General features: G+C 37.2%; 1 protein-coding gene across 4 annotated transcripts in view; it reads left to right on the forward strand.

Annotated features, from left to right (window-relative positions):
* The window catches only part of TRHDE (thyrotropin releasing hormone degrading enzyme), a 208,250-nt gene extending 201,554 nt beyond the window's left edge, over positions 1-6,696 (forward strand). For all 4 annotated transcript variants that reach the window (XM_080576967.1, XM_080576968.1, XM_080576969.1 and 1 more), the window contains one exon: positions 1,149-6,696. In XM_080576967.1, coding sequence (XP_080433093.1) covers positions 1,149-1,292 — 144 coding nt within the window. In that variant the 3' untranslated portion in view covers positions 1,293-6,696. The remainder of the gene's footprint in view (positions 1-1,148) is intronic.
* The last annotated feature ends 10,979 nt before the right edge of the window (positions 6,697-17,675 follow it).

The raw sequence follows: 17,675 nt of genomic DNA on the forward strand, positions 1-17,675 counted from the left end.
ACTGGCTCACACTTGAGTATCTGACCTTCTAAAGGAAGCCTTCTGTACTCTCAGTTTCTACCTCCATGGCAGCATTGGCAGGCTGCCTGTTTATACTTCTCTGAAAAGAAACTGGACACGTAAAAAGAAATGTTATAAAAACTACAGAGATCAGGCAAGGTCTGATTTTGATAGTTCCCAGGATCCTCCCATCCTTTTAGCTGGGACGGGAATGAGATATCTGCAGGACCAGCTTTTTCAGTTTTGAGCCCCTACACAAAGGGAAGCAGTTGGAAGTTAGATTTAAACACACAAGGTGATTCTGGTATCACCAGGAAACAAAAATTTACTAATCATGAATAACTGCAGCTAAAACTACCTAATTTTATACAAGTCAATATAACCAGCAACCTACTGTGCAGATCAGCCTTGCAGCTCTCACTTAAAAAGAACAATAATTCAAAGTACACCAGTGCCATCAGCTATAATAATCCAGGGGCTAGTGCTATAATTTGAGTATACATGAGAAGAGGCCTTTTCAATTTGCTGAAAAAAAGATCAAAGTTTTCTCATAAGGGAAAGAATCTGTTACAGGCATTCAAAGATCAAAAAAAGATTCAAATATGAGTGCCCACTTACTTTGTTGCCGTCCTCTTTCCACTGTAACCATCCCTTCCTTTTCTAAACAACCAGCTTGTATTATATCATAAAAAGGGTTCTGCAAATCAAAAGTAAATAAATTTAATATGAAGTTTGATTGAACCAAAGGGCATCAGGGCTGCATTCTACTGACATTTGCACGTAAACCTGAATGAGAAGCACTTAGAGTGCTCCCAGTTTAGTTTCTTAGGTAGGAAAAAAAGTTCAGAGCAGCCCATCTGTCTGCGCAGTGCAGTAGCTGGGCTATGAGAGAGGTGGAGGAAATGATATTAATGTGATCCAGCACTGACGTGTCAATATCTTCCAGTGCAATTTGAAGCAATAGCATCACATATAATTGACAGTCTGCTGTCTTATTACATTTCCTTTTAAATCCTTCTACATGATAGTACATTTACTGAAGTGGTGATTGTGGGGGTTTGTTCTAAATGCCTGACTTGTTTACATGAACTGAAAATATTTACTTTCTCTAGTTCTTGCAAATTTAACCTGTTAAATTGTATTTCCAGCTAAAGAACTTTATAAAGAGTTATGAAGAGGGAGCTGCTGCCTCTTTCTCCCGTGCTGTGGAAACAGTGGAAGCCAACGTACGGTGGCAAAGGCTTTATAAGGAAGAACTATTCCAGTGGCTAAGAAAATCCTTGACACACTAATCTGTCTTTCCAACTGAACTTTTAACATGAAGCTCTGCAAAAGGAAAAGAAGTTTAGAAATGTTCAACATTAAAATCATGAAGACAAGATCAGATTCCAGGGAGAAGTTTTCTTTTTCTTTTTCTTAATTGTGTTTTGTTTGTTGGTTTTTGGTTTGTTTTGTTTTTACACTGGGTTCTTGTGAAATTGTCAAGAAGCTCTTCAGAAGAGAAGGTCATGAATGCTTGTGAAATCCAGTCCTCAGTGTACACAACCAAACATTATATTAAGTGGTGCATGTAAATGGTGAAGAAAAACTAACAAACAAAAAAATCTTCAAAGACTATTTTGTGCATGCTTGTATTGTCCCTGCCTGTATTCTAGCATGCTTATGTATAACAGCCACATTTTGTATGTGAATTCCAGTTACATCAACAATGGGCATTATACAAAGCACAAAGACTATCTATGACAATCAGTGTTGCAACAAACAAAAGGAAAGGAAGAAAAGGGAAATGCAGAAGGCTTCCAACTTTGGGCAGTATGAGATATAAAGTTGTCTTTCCCATTAGCTGCCAATTAGCCCACAACTGAAATTGTCTTTTAATGATTACAAGGGTGCCAGCTCATTTTTTGAGTTGCCAGTTGTCATGTATGTAGCTGCAGTCCCCATATTCCTATATTAAAATTAGCATTTTGTGGGAGGAGAGAGAGAAAATGAGAATAAGAGAGGACATCATTGATGCACTATAATTATATAAATTTATTCACTGCTGATAAGTGAAACCATGTATATTTAGCTGTGAACGTATGCAGTGTTTATGAGGAGAACTTTGCATTGATTTTATAGAATCCATGAACCACCTCTTCTGAGCAATTTTACAAGGCAGTGGTATTCATGATTGGTCACCCAACCTGTGCAGTAATGACTTATGCAGCTGATAATGCACAAATATTATAAACAAAGAAAGGATTCAAATGGAAATTAGCAAAAGGGGAGAATGTCTTGCATTCAAAGACAAAATTAATCAAGAGCTGTCTTGAATCTGGTAGACCAGCCGCAGTAGTGTTTTATTATAATAGAGAAATCAGATTCTCCATGTGGGCAATATTTTGCAATTATGGGATATACCTTTTATACCAACTTAGGAAAGTGAAATATGTAGAAAGATTTGTGTGTGGATTTATTTGTACTGGCTAATACTGTGAACATTGTTTTTCTCTTTCCTTTTATTTCATATAGACTGCTCTAGATGAGTGATGCTTTTCTTAATCATACGGTTGTTTCTTTTTTTTTTCTCAGTCATTAATCTGTGAGATGTTATGTAGTGAAAATGTTAGTTGTACAAAGACCATCTGCACCATTGGTGCTACATGAAAAGGATAAAACTGATGCATCTTAGGGTCAAGTACTCTCCTATGTCTGCACCATGAAGGGAAGAAAAAAAAAAACGCAACAAAGCTATAGAGAGTTTACAGGAGGCAGGTTGCAGCAGCTTCAGAGTGTGATTGTAGATGTACAACAGTGTTTCTTTACCCCAGCCCAGCCCATCACAACCATCTGACCACATCATTGCTTGTAAACTGGGAACATGTGGCCAGCCTAATTAGAGGACAGGCATTATATCTGGTTGTATCCTTCACAGGGCATGGAAATTACCAAAATGCTTTACAATAGCAGTTGCTTATGCCCAGTAGTTGTTTTTGAATTGTAATGTTAGTGCAGAAAGAACCCAAACCTGGCATCTTCAGGCATTATCAGAGTCGTGTGGAGACAGTATTGCTTTCTGGGCTGTCGTTCCCTTGGCACTCTGATCCTCAAGAACTGGTAGAAACATCCCATAACTAAGCTGCCCTGCCGTTATCATGGGCTAAAGCACCCATCTTGAGCCTCTTATTTTGTGTCTTTTACTGCACAGAGGATGCTGTTTGTGGATGAAATGCATATGTGGTCATTTGCTTTGCAGTTTGGTATGTTAGCTCGACCATATTTAACTAAAAGAAGAGGGAATCCTGTGCTCTTGCACAGTTAACTCTTTGCCTTATAGTAAGCCCTAAAGCTCTGTGATGTGTTGCAGTGCTAGTGAACCTAATGCCCAGAGATGTTATCATGTCCATGCTGAATGAAATCCTCCTTCTCCTATGTGTTTTACCTACCTCACAGGGGTGTTGTGAGGCTTGACTAATGTTAGCAAAGCACTTGAATATCCTCTGATGAAAGGCATTTAAGACTGCAAAGTATTATTTTATGTGGTTGACCAAACTCAACCTCAACGCCAGTATATAGTGTAACATTTTTAATTTCTACTGAATGAAATCGTATGCATATTTGTTATATTAAAAAAGAAAGCCAAATGGAGCCTCTTTAATATAGCCTCTACCCTGTAATGAAGCCCAAAATTACAATATCCAAAGAGTGCGACGAAAGCCAAGCCCTCAAACATAAATTGCTTTGGGGATTTCAGAGAAAAGAAGTGTGCATAATGGTCTGTCCATTTCATATTCTATTCAAGATTGTCTTTGATGACTTTTGTTTTTCATCACCACAGATTAAACCACATACCTCCAGGCTGCACATAGAAGTTTCTGGTCTTTCCACTGATAAAGGGCAGACTAACAATGTGTTCCAAAGTCAGAAATTTAATTCAGCCTGTGTATTCTGCACAGTGCACAGAAATTTCCACTGTTGCTCATTAAAATTGAAGTTTCTTGCACATTTAGCTGATGTTCGATGTAAATTAATAATTTAGTGGCCTTGAGCAACTGGTCTACCACAAATATCAAGCCCTACATGTATCTACATACCTACTAATGTATTGCTTATAATTGTTGTATTATAGTAATGTTGGTATTACTGCTATAATTAAGGTTGAGTTAGCCTTTCCATTATAATTCCTTATTATTTTTATTTTTATATTTTGTATTTTGCTGTTTCGTACTGAATTGGGATTAAATTTAAATGGACTAAATCCAACAAAACTACAGCTGTTTTCTAAAATACTCTATCCCCTTGCATTTAATCATATGTCTTTAGAAACTTTTTTATAAGAACTTCCACACAACTATGTGTGAAAGAATGGTTGATACCTCACGGAAAACTCTAATACTGTCTGCTTAGAAAAATCTATTAATCTTATTGATTTTTCTTTCTCCTTTACTGGTCCTTTTCTTCCTTTGTTCTTATCTAAAGATTGGCCCCATTTTTATAATTTGGATTGTGATTAGGAAGCCAAATACCCCAAACTTCTCATCATTTTCAAATCCAGTATTTAAATTTATTCTTTTTATTTAGTGAGAGGAGATGCGGCAAAATGTGGAGCCAGTGTGGATGTGGCCCTTACCCAAGTCTGGGAGTCATTTTATAGAGATTTCATGGGCCCTGTGTCTGATTAGCCTTTGTGTGACTCAGGATCCTTTGCAGTTATTAATTTTTATGGCTTACTAAATCATATAGGGAGACATATGAATAGGCACAATTTTATGCTGGCATAACAATATGGCGACCTATTGTATTTTTATAACATTGTCCACTACAAAAATTCTCAGCCTATTACTTTGTAGAAGTGCTTGGTAGAATTATTCGTATATCCACCGCTGACAGCTATTAAAATGATAGTAGCTACTAATTGAGACTAGAGCAGAACAATATGGAAGCTTGCTTCTGAAATGAAATGTCACTTCTGCTATTATGGGGTGTACTTGAACATTAATTTTGACTGATTTAGATGAAAAAACTTCAGATGTCATTAAGTACATACATATTTGTGACCTTTGATGATCTTTTCAGTGAATATAGCAAGAATTCCAATACTATGATGGACACTGCAGATGAATTTTGTGTAGCTTTTGGGCTGTTTTGCATATTTCACTGAGCTTTAGTATGTCAAAGGAACTATCTCCAATGATGCAGAAAGGAGCTTTCACAGCAAGGATCCTGAACCATACAACTAAAACCTTAATAGTAAAGAATAAAAGAAAGAAAATATTGTACGTATATATGTGTGTTTATATGTGAAAAATCCTCTGTAGAGATCATTTTCCCATAAAATGTCAGTAAGTCTGATTATGTGGATAGAATACAATGAAACAAAAATTTGCAGATGAGGGTGCCTTTGTTTAAGTATCTGTGAGGTTTTGGTTTTGCACATGATCATAGCCAATACTGCAGTCAGTGAAAATAGATTTTGAGTCAAACATGGAGCTTTCTTTTTGATGAAAAGCAATGTGGCTTTGAAAACAGTTTATGTATGTAATCAACTACCTCCACTTCTGTTGGGAGTATGCAGAATATCAGGCTGCCTGTCCTAAAGCTGGGTTTATCACCATGGTGTCAGTATGAGCACAAAGGAGTAAAATGACTGTCCCGCTGCTGTGCAGCCTAAATACAGGCTGAATACAGGCTGAATACAGCCTGAATACAGGCTGTTCCCCAGAAGTAGGTGGAGTAGTCCGAAATCTGCTGGCTGTGTCATCCACTGCTACCAGCAGCCCACCTGTGTCAGGAAGGCAGCTGGGAACCCCTGAAGTGCAGAGAGGCCCCATTCAAGTTTCTCTCAGTTAGGGACGAGGGACAGAAGGTCCCTTTGTTTGCTATGGGTTGTGGATGATTTTGAGAGACTGGCATCATTGCCTTGAGCAAGCTTGGCAACAGGTCCAGCTAGTGAGCCTGCACTGCACAGAAAAATCTAAATCCCTGCACTGTGATCATCCTAACAGGAAAATGTTGACCAAAATCTTTGTAAAGGTCTAGAATATTGTAGCGTCAGTTGTTCAGAAGTCATTTCAAACAGTCAAAAAATTTATTCAGTTTTCAAGTAGGCATAAGAACACTGACAATCTTTATGATATTTTTGTTAATGTTGAGAATGTGCTATGAGTTTCTCAGGCCTTTTTCTAACAAAGGATTTGGAAGGATGTCACTACAAATTAGTGTGGTAATAATAGCAGTAATAGTAGTTACTGTACTAATACCATCAAAAAAATGTAGATACCTGTGCAAACCTGCATGGCACTAGTGTCTGTGCACTTCTCTTTTTGCATACAAATCTGGAAAAAAAAAAATAGCCACCTTGTTTCTGACATGAATGTGAAACCTCCTGCCAAGCTTCAAACCAATACTGAAATCCAGTAAAACCACTCTGACTTGAGCAAACAGTCCACGCTGACACGAGGAATTTAGTTTTCGATGTGAAGGAAGGGAAGGAAGAGACTGCTGTGTGTAAGAATTTTTGACCAAAGTAAGACCACATGCTCTAGTTAGAGCACAATTTTTAAGCCGAGTGTATTTCAAAGAAATTGGTCGAACTTAACTCCATCTCGTGTCTGGCACTGGAGGGCAGCTTGACCTCAGAACACCCTACATTGTAACACAGTTGAGGTCAGATGTATAAAACCCTTCCGTGTGGGCTAGTTTCAGTGAGATGAGGTGTTTAAGGAGAACCACCCCGATGTGCAAGTGTTGTGGGATCAGACGTAGTGTCCTTTCTCAGAAAACAGCATTCATACTTTGCTGATTTGTAACGACTGAAGTGTGAAGTTACAAAAGTATTTCTGAATGCTTTGCTTATTTTATGTACGCTGTGTCCTAGGGATGTCAAAGCATTGCTGGTAGAGAACATACAGATGAGCAGCACTGTAACAGTAGAGGGGACTGGGGTGCAGAAGACAGTCGTGAGCAAGGAGGCTTCAACAAGAGTTCCCCAGCATTTCCTGCACAGCATTGCTTGGATTTGCCCAGTAAGGACGTCACTGGTGCAATGGACGAGGCCAAGAGCCAAGACGCAGTCTCCGTTGTGTACAATACATTTCAATCTACCTAATTTGTTCTTCTCTGTAATTTCAAAGTAAGCTGTAGCCAAACTGATGGCATGCATGTGGCCACAGATCCTCAGATGGTGCAGGGTGAGGTAGATCCCTTGAAGTGACTGATGTGAAGTGTAGCTGAGGATCTAACCCATTGCTTTCAAAGCATTCCCCTGAGGTGCCTGCTGGCCTAGTGTACAGACTGGTATGCATATTCATATGTATGTTTCAGTAGCACATATTTGATGACAAATAGTTTTTTTTCTTGTTTTGTTTTCCTTTTGCTTTTTTATTAGAATAATGCTTTGTGATTGGTTCCAACGTGATAAAGCTTTATAATAAGTTTGGAGAACTGCAAAATACTGTACTGCAAAGAGTGGCTACTACCCTCTCTTTTTCCTGCAAACACGAGATTTCAGCAGCGTTGGAGTTCCTTGGACTTAGACACTCTGTGGAAAAATATTCTGAGCAGTTTCTAATGGAAACATCATTGTAATTACTGTATAACTACCCTGTACAAAGACAGCTTTATTATATGTGTAAATGTAATTTTGCTATGTTGTTTTTATGTTTGAGGGACAATAGGCTTTAGCATGGATGAGATATACAGCTTTATAAAATCAGAGATTGCAGCTCCTGTCTGATGTTGTACTGAAAGGTGTTCAATTGTTCTATTTCTGCTGAAGATAACATACACATAAACCATTTCCCAGAAAAATAATGATCTATTCCACTACATACACAGCAATGACATAAATGGATCATAATACTGAAAATAAAGTCTTGATAATAAATTGCATTATTTCCCCAACAGACTCTACATGTAAGATCTTTTGACACCTTAAGAAGAAAGAGAAAGACCAGCAGTTATTAATGCTGGTTGTAATGGATGATTCCCTCTATTAATTCTGTCTCAACCATGGATTAATTCTGAATACTGTAATTAGAAGAACATATTTTTCCATCACTTCACAAATCTGTGCTCTTCTGAAATTCAGTTTGTCAAACTAGAGGTGGAGCTGGCTCATTTTAGAAACAATTCACTGATGGCTTCACACAAACAAGTGTTTGCAAGATCAGAATGCCATTTTCATTTATAAGAAACATAGATCATTGCATTATGTCACACTTTTTTCTCTTTGTACCATATATACATGTATATGTAGCTTCTAATTCTGGACCATTTGCTTTGACAAAGTTTTTGTTGCTTAGCCTTTTGCTTACAACTCTTACTTAAAAGTTTCAACTCGGAAAAGAAGTTGATCACAACTCAGCCATGTATGTAGGCAGTCTCCCTGACTTCTGTGGGATTAATCACATACTTCAAATTACGTATCAAATCATGGATCTGGCTGAAACAGTCTAACAGTCTTTCTGGAAAGTGATTTAGTCACCAGTTTCAAGTGCAGAATATGGTGATGTGTTTTTGATGAATCTCAAATCACAGCATTGTTTATATTGAGCCAACTGCTCTTCTCTCTTTTCTTTTTCTTTTTCCTTTTTTTTTTTTTTATGGAAAGCATATATTTTGCATATAAAGGGGAGATATTAATTGATTCTCAGTATATATAAAAATACCAAATTTAACAAGGTTTTTCATTTATTGTTTGAAGAATCCTAGGATTTGGGAATAAGAGCAGAATTATTCTTACAAAGTTAATTAATGAATATACAACATGAATCAGCAAATTAAATCATTAACCAAATAAAATAAACAAATTTGTTACAGTTTAGCAGAAAAGTGTTTTTCTATGATATGCCTTTGAAAATGACTCCATAAATATGGGACCAGTATATGTTCAACATAAAATTTTTATTCCACTCTTAAGAACTGACTACATGGATTTTTTTTATTTTTTTTTTAATGAAAAACTTTATCTTCTGTATTTTAAGCAGAACAAACTTGAATTTTGTCTCTGATAATAAAATTTTGTACAGTAATGTGTAATTCATCACTGTCTTAATTTTCTGACGTGGAGACACAGCTAAGATAAATAATACCCAGCCTTTTGATTATGTTCCCATTTCAGTTGAGATAACAGTTTAATAATGCTGAATAGATACACTGAGGTTTTACAAAGAAAAACAAGCAAGAAAATGTATTTTTTTGACAAGAGGAATTTTTCAAAACATTAAAATGCTGAGACTAGTAGAAAACAGATATCCTGAGAAAATACAAAATTTGGGCTTGGAAATATTCTTAAGCACTCCAGGACTAACAGGACTGAGACTGGAATAGAGAGCAATGCCTGTCTTTTGTGCTTTTCTAATTATGCAAATTTTGAATAAGCAAAACGATCTTTTTGTTTGTAAAAGTGATTTCAACTGGAATGCAGTTCAAATGACTTTTTAATAGAGTCCTTGAATTCAGACTATTATTTTCCTTTTTTGAAGAACAGTTTTCAGTAACAATGAGATGTGAAATATGTGCAATTATTTACCCATTGGATACAATCATGTTCCCACTGAAGTCAATTGGAGCTTTGACATTGACATCACTGAGAGTAAAAGCCAACCATGTATTTTTCAAAATATACCTTTCAAAGTCAGTTTTTTTTTTTCTTCAACAATAAAGATGTTTTCTTCTATACTGCACATCTTAGTCTGCTGAAAAGCAGAAAAGAATTGTTAAGGTCCTTATTTTGAAAAGCACAACAGGCAACATTGATGCTTTGAGCACAGGTAAGCAGAGCTGGACCCTAACTGAGTTTGTTTGTAGTATCCTACCCATTGAGCACTTCACAGCCTTACGCTGGGGCTAGAATTGTGACATTTATCTTTGGAATATGGAGACATATCCCTCATACCATTTTTTCCTGAGTTCAGTTCTGACACAGAAATCTGGGAGGCCCGAAGAGGTGGCTTGGGAGCCAGTACAGAAGTTTCACATTAAGAGGGGATCCTGGTGCGTAGGACGAACAGTGAAATGCTAGGATGTACTGCCCTGAAAAGGCGCCTTGTCCTTCCCTTTTCTTCGACTCTCCCTGGGAGAGTTGAAGCAGCTGAAACAAACTGCACAACCAATTTGGAAGCATCCCTGGGAGAGGAGGCAGGATGTGAGGAGGGAAAAATAGCACTTCCTTCTGAAATCCCAGTGGCAGCACCTCTCCTAATCAAGCATCAAAAAGAACATGCTTGTTTCTTCCCCAGTGTGGCACTGCAATCACCAGCACTTCAGTCAGTGGCTGAGCTACTTTCAAGTTGAACATTTTCATACAAGACCGGATGAAGAGCTGTTTATTTGCTCTCAGCTCAGTGTCTTCAATAAGAGCAGAACTTTAAAGGCACCCATTTGCTTTGAAAGCTCAGCAGCTGAGCTGGAGAGAGAGAAGTTAGAGCCTTTGGTTTATAAATTGACTTAGGAGTATTTGGTTATTCAGACCTATCCTAATAATGGAAAATCATTTTTTCCTGACTAATTCCCTATTTCATCCTATACTTAGCAAAGATTATCTAGCTTCTTTTAAGCTGCACAGTCTGGGTAGAAGCCATCATGTGGAGTCCCACTGCTACTAGAGATACTTTGACTCCTATATGCAGGAACTGAGCAGGACCAAGGCTCTGGGAGAGGAGAGAAACCATTCTGTTAGCTGGTGATAATCCTGGCTTTTCTGAGGATCAAACACATAAACCACATTTTAGAGAAACGGTACTGAGAATGACCTATTTTGATGGCTGAGGCTGTATTATGGATAGGATGGGAAACTGAGAACAAAGATAATTGTCAAAAAAGTGTAATGAAGGTAAGGTTGGTATGATGTGAAATAATGAGGATGTGCTCGGGAAATTAAAGCCTCATTATGTTGAAGCTTAGTCTTTGATTTAGCAGCCACATACACTGAAGCCACAATCTAATTAAAGCAAACAGAAATTGCTGAATGGTTAAAAGGAGGCACGCTACTGAAATTCCGACTAGTGATTGTTGCTTGCATCTTGGGCTGATGTCAAATAACAGAAACCCCACTGTACTGAATCTAGCCTGTTCTGTACTGTGTGTCTGTGGTAATTTGAACCCAGTTAAGACGTTAGAACTGGGGCTAATCTGGCAAGGCTGAAAGAACTGCATCAGCAGGGCCACAGTGAGACTTAATCCTCAGGCATGCTTCCCATGCTTCACCTCCTTTTTCCATCACAGTCCTGATGCTCCTCTTCTCAGACCACAGCAACTATAGGAACAGCAAGTAGAGTCTGTGTGTATTCTGTGTGGTTTTGGCCTTTGTATCACCTTGACTAGGCAGTAATCAGAGGGCTGCAAGAAAGAAAGCAGTGCAGGGAAATCTAAGCGGCCCTGGTCTGGCATGGTGCTAACCACCCTGCCCCTGATCCACCAAAATGTCTCAGTCTACTTAACTTCAAGGACATCTACAGCAGAATTAGTACTTTATTTTTTCAGTGTATTTAACGTGATGTTAATTACTCACTGTACTGCTGTGGCATTACCTTTAGCAAACATCTTTTTGCTTCTCGAACTTACTCGGAATCACTTTTGTCTGTTATACTTACCATCATTTTTGACCTGCTCATTGCAGAAGGTTAAAAAAAAGAAAGAGGAGGAAGAGGGCGAGGATAATGAGATGCTATTACCTGACATGTCTATTACAGTAATTCATTTCATGTGGCACAGAACTGTTGCCAGTGATAAATGCATGTTCCTGGTGCAATTATGAGATGTACCTTGAACTTTTCAACAATACAACTGTCAAAAGGTTGCAATAAGCACAAGCACAAATGTGAAACAGTCCCTTAAAAAGATGAAATAGCTCATAAATATGATTTCAATAAATGGTATCATTTTCAGGGATGTACTTTTGGATCCATTAACTATTTATAGTTAATACCCAAAATGGCATTTTTGTATATTGTTTCCACTCTACAATCAAGGATGGAAACCATTTGTTTCCATCCCACTCAGTTGCTTAGCAGATTGACACATTTGAAATACGTTTCTGTGGAGGTTAGCGTAATTGTGTCATAACAGAAGTCTTCGCACAAAATCAGCCTGTATTTCCATGTGGACAAGCAGAAATCAGAGCAGTTCTGTCCCTTTCAAAGTGCCTACTAGGTTTTGGATGGTTGATGTCATACTGTTATCAAAGTAGGTTAACTCAGGCATGTAAGTAACCCAAAGGCAGATATGTAACTCCAAAGGAGAACATGTCAGCTTGGAAAGCAGAGAGGGAAGGAATGTGTCTTTCTTGATTGTTTTCTGAAGATTTGTGCAGCTGTAAAGGACAAGCAGAGGAAAACTCCAACCAAAGAACCTGGAGGAAATGAACAGCAAGCCAAGACACAAGCAAGAACTGGGACTGTGGCTCTGCAAAAACCTTATGGAGAAGGAGCTTTGGGCTAAATGTTGACTTAAAGGACCGAAAGAAAAAAAAATAGGTACAGAGGGTAATTTTGCATCAACAGCTCCCATTTAATGCCAAACAGTTGCAATTAACTCCAGTGGAACCAGTGTGACAGGAGAGAGCTCAAGTATTTATGCTAAAAATGGGCCAATGCTCAGTGAAACAAAGACATTTTAAAATTATTCCTGTAGTTATCAACAACAGTAAGACAAGTTATGTCTAAATTAAGACATAAATATCAGGTGATGGTTGTCACTAAATTTGGCGGGTTTAAGAAGCAGTAAAAGTTGAAGACTTCATTAGTGCCTTATTGTGACTGGTCTAGGCTGGTAGACTGGGAGCCTGGTGAGGATTTCTTCAGGTGCACTATGCAATTGCAGACTTTTCCCTTTAGTTTTAAAACAGCATAAGCCACAAGCTGTACCATGTATGCAGAGTGTTTGTACCATATTAAAATATATGAAGTACTTAAGGGATCTCTTGCTTGAGCTAAGATTAGTTCACAGAATTCAGTAGCAGATAAATGGTTGACTCAGGAATTTTTTTGTTCTGTTTAAATCTCCTTATCACTGAGGGTTTTTTTCAGTAACTCAGAGTTCAGCCTGGGAAGAACAGCAAGCTCAATAAAAAAATAAAATAAAATAAAGAAAAAATATCAGGATCATGGTTCATAAAAACTGTCTCTTCTTCTGTCTTCACATAATTCATTCTTCTGTGACCTTGCCCAATACTAAAATTTCAAAGGCATATATGGGATAAGCATTTTACTATTTTTGTGTGCACAATATATGACACAATTAAAATGGGCAAATATTTAACTGATACAGCTGCATGGAATGTCTATGAAAGCTAATTACTCAAAATTACACATATAATAAATGGAAAAATGAAGGTCATAGTTTTAAACATAGGTGTGCAATTGCAGTTACAATTTTAGAAGTATTTCAGTTGTGTTCAGCAATTGTACTTTGTAATAGGTTATAAAATGCTGCTACACATTTTAAGTGTCTAAGTGATTTGTTTAGGCTATAAAAGGACAGAAGTCCTTTACTTCCTTCCTACATACATTATACCTGCAGCTTCTGCTGACCAGATACAAACTTGACAGAGCATAAAGGTACAAAATGCTAATTGTGCTACGTTTGAAAAACTAAAGTAAACAATGAGATTTTCTAAAACAAAGAGATTGATAACTAACTCTATGAACTTCAGCAGGGTAAGTGCAGGCATGTATAGACAAGTGAATAGACATGAATAAATGGAGTGGGCTCACTTTCAGCTGGACAAGATAGAGTTTGTCTTCTTAACAAGTACGTGTACCCACTTTCTCCACATTGTGCTAGCAACTTCTAATTTGTACTGAAGTCAGTGACAAAAGAATTGTGTTCACTGATCTGAAGGCACAGTAGGACTGGGACTTCCAAGTGTTCTGGTAGTAATGAGTCAATTAATATACTATCCAGTCCTATTTTAGCAGAGCTAGAGAGATCTGGACAGTTGAGACAAACCAGTGAAATACACGCTACTTCCAAAGAGTCTGTTTCTAGCAATGTGTGTCAGATTTGCTGACTTTAGATGTCTTCTAGATAGATGACTATACCTTGTTATCGAAGTTCCCTTAGTCAATATGGAGTAAACACATAAAATATGCAACTAATTCAGTAAGGTGGATGAAAAAAAATAATATAATGAATTAATTTAAGACTAGGCTAAAGTATGTAGGAAATTCTAAGGCATGACCCAAAAAGAGTTATGAACTTTGGGGAAAAGGTTACTTTGTTTATTGCAAATGAAATTAGCCATTGAAGCCAAACTCAGGGAGCTGATCACAACATGCTTTTAAAACAGTAACTATCTAACCAATGAGGAAATCTGATGGGAGGTCTTCTTGTCTGATATAGAAAAACCTTTATGTTGTCCAGGTCTTTTTGTTTTGTAATGTCATACATTGTAAAAACAGAAAAAAAAGTAGGTTGCAGAAAATAAAATAAAACCTTATGACCTTGAATAAAGGCATTGGAAAGTAACTGGGTTAGCACAGTACTTTTAACTGGGAAACTGGGACAGAAAAAGAGCACCAGAGAACTCAGCATTTAGTGAAGAAAGATACTGAGAGAGAAATATGGAAGTGGAAAAATGCACTGCAGCATCAATAATCTGGAAATTATGTAGAAAAATGAAATATTTCCTTTGATCAGGCAAGAAGTAGCTTTAGACTTCACAGCCTCCACACACCTTTCAAGCCACTATTAGGTACATAGTATGCAAATGACAAATAGAAATTGAGAAATAGATTAAAACAATTATTACCTAGTACTGGGCTTCAGAAAATTGAAGGTGGCCAGACGCAATGATTAAGCACATTTAGGCAGCCAAAGTATTGCCATCTGATAAGTCTAACTTTAATCTTTAGAATGCTAAAGAAGAAGTGTTGCGGAAAAAGGCTTTTTTAAACTTCTGGAGGATAATGAAAGAAACAGCAGTTAGTACTGTGAATTTACAACGTACTGATCTTGCAAGACAAATGTGATTGATTGATTTTGATAACTTGCAAAATTTTTGGATGAATTCAGAGCAGTAGTTATCATTTATTTGGATTTTAATAAAGCATTTTACTGCAGCTTTCAAAATTAATTCAAATTGGCTAGGGAACAAACTTCAGTCCATGTTAACAAAAGATAATGAGAAGTGACAATCTGTAAGACTTGGGTGAGATACCTGATGAATGCCTGGGTTTGATGAAGTTTTAATATCTTCATTAATGATTTCTCAGAAAGGAAGAAAAAATTACCTATTATTAAAATTTACCGTGTGATAGACTTGCTAACAGTAAGAATGGAGAAAAAATTACAAGGGCTTAGATAATTGAATAATGGCCAGAAGATAAAATAAGGTTCACCTCTAAATGCAGGGTTGTTCTCATGGAAAAAAAACATTCACAAACTCAGTTACTCAGTGGAATGGAGAAACCTGAATAACACCAATGCAAAATAGTCCAGGAGTTAGCAGAGCAAAGCAGGTACAAGCTTCCAATGAGTTATAGTAGCAAATTGAGCTAGTGTCATTTTGGGATCACACTCTAATGTATAATGTCACTGAATAATGAATAATAAAAAATGTCTACCAGTTTTAGTTTCACTGCAATTGGAGTAATATATTCAGTTTTTCATTCTCAGAAAGAATTTAAGAAATTTAAGAATTTAAGAAAGAATTCAAGATGAGAAACAAAACAGGATTTAGGGAAACGGAAGCTGATTGCTTTATTTAGGTGTCTCAGTTTGCTAATAAGATGAAATCTTGGTCAAAAAGATTATGAAAATATAAAGTGTTCATGTATATACATGTATATACATGTATATACATGTACTCTGAATAGGTATATGGTTGAAATAATCTTAAATGAAACACTAGTGACTAAGACATGATCTCATAGACTAAGTTTATGAGTAACATAAACTCAGTAAAACATAGGAAGTTTCTATGATTATATGTGAATATAAGAGACCTAATACCATTAGAAGAGAATTTGCAATGTCATCTTGAGTTATCTGGATCATTTTGTGCTTCATATTTTTATTTACATCAGCTACAGTAATATGTGTCTTTAGAGACAATAGGAAGGGGAATGAAGAGGCACCACAGCATAGCTATCCCAGATTCCCTACAAAGGACAGGGTGAAACACCCAGTAAGAGTAATGGGATGAAGTTAAGAAAAGGAGCACCAGAGCCATGTGAGCATCAAAGTCTGCAAGTGCTCCCTCAGTATTTTCACTGACTCTCCAGACTGGAAAACGTATTATGAAGAAGGATTCAAAATCATCAGTGTGGCAGGTTTACTGCACTGCCACATCTTTAAATTTCTCCATCTGCTGTCAATTTGTGTCTTTAAAAGATGTTTGAAGAACACTGAGCACCTTCATTCACAAGCTAAAAGATGTGCAGATTGGCATCTGCCACTGGAAATGGATCGTACTTACCTGCTGACACTGGGATTGCGAGGACCTTGTGAACCTTCCTGGGACCTGCAAGACCCCTGGCACCACCTCTGTGCCAGGGCCTGTAATCGCACACCAGTCCATGACAAATCTTAGTACAGTGGTTGTCAGAAGCGATGGCTTTGGGGTGGGTAGTTACTGATAAGAAAATATAAAACATGCAATTTAATTTATTCACATCTTTAGCTTTTGTGTGTGTGTGTGTGTGTGTGTGATTGTGGCTGCACCTTGAAAACTCGTACATGACTCTGATTTCTAATCCTCAGACTCTCCCAAAAACAAATTATAGCAGTGCTTAGAAGTTCACCCCATTGGTAATTGAAAGTACTTTGGGCATCTTAAAAATGAGATTTTGATGCGTAGATAAATCTAGTGACACATTACAATATTGCCCTCTGAAAGTGTGCAAGATATTCCTGGCTTGCTGCATATTACATAACATAGCCATTAAATGCAGATTATCTTTCAAAGTAGAGGCAGAGATTAATGAGTCAAACGAAAATGATGAATTAAATGAGCCTGATCAGACACACTTACAAAATTAGCTAGTGAAGAGTTCTATAGAAACAAGAATTATTAGAGCTAGATTGCTCAAACACAATTTTAAGAAGAGTGGCAATGCATATAAACATATATTATCACATTATAGTATTCTTATTATATTCTATTTTCTTCTGTCAAATACATAATGCAAAGACATTGCAGACATTACTCTGAAAACAGTACCTTGGGCAATAAAAAGGGTGAATGCTTTCTCCTAGACCAAGTACTGAGGCTCAGACTGATGGATTCTGGCCCTGCTCTTTCTCCAGTGGGGCTCCATGAAAATCCAGAAAAGTCTTCCCCTACAGTCAGACCAGATCAGAGCTATAAATCAAAGCCACTGATTTGCTCTGTGTCTGTAGGCAAATCATTTATCCTTAGCAGAATGCAAGTCATTTAGCTTTTGCATAATAACACTTTCCCCCCAAGGGATATCAAGAAGTCTAAGTTTTGAAAGGGTGAGAAAAGTTCAGAGAGCCTTTGGTGGAAGTTGTTTTGTGAATATGAAGTTGGCTTGGTTTTGTATACCATAACAGGCAGGAAGATTGTGACTTGCTACTTGCCATTTTTAATGTTTGTTTCCTGATCGTATTTGTAAATAAATTTCCTTGTGTACAGGCAAGGTTGTCTGTTACACATTTTTATCCAGCTATCACTAATATTGACTCTCATACTAATGGCCCAAACTATTTTAATGCAAATTAGTCTCCGA

Source organism: Anser brachyrhynchus, assembly GCF_964034855.1.
Source record: "Anser brachyrhynchus genome assembly, chromosome: 1".
NCBI lineage: Eukaryota > Metazoa > Chordata > Aves > Anseriformes > Anatidae > Anser > Anser brachyrhynchus.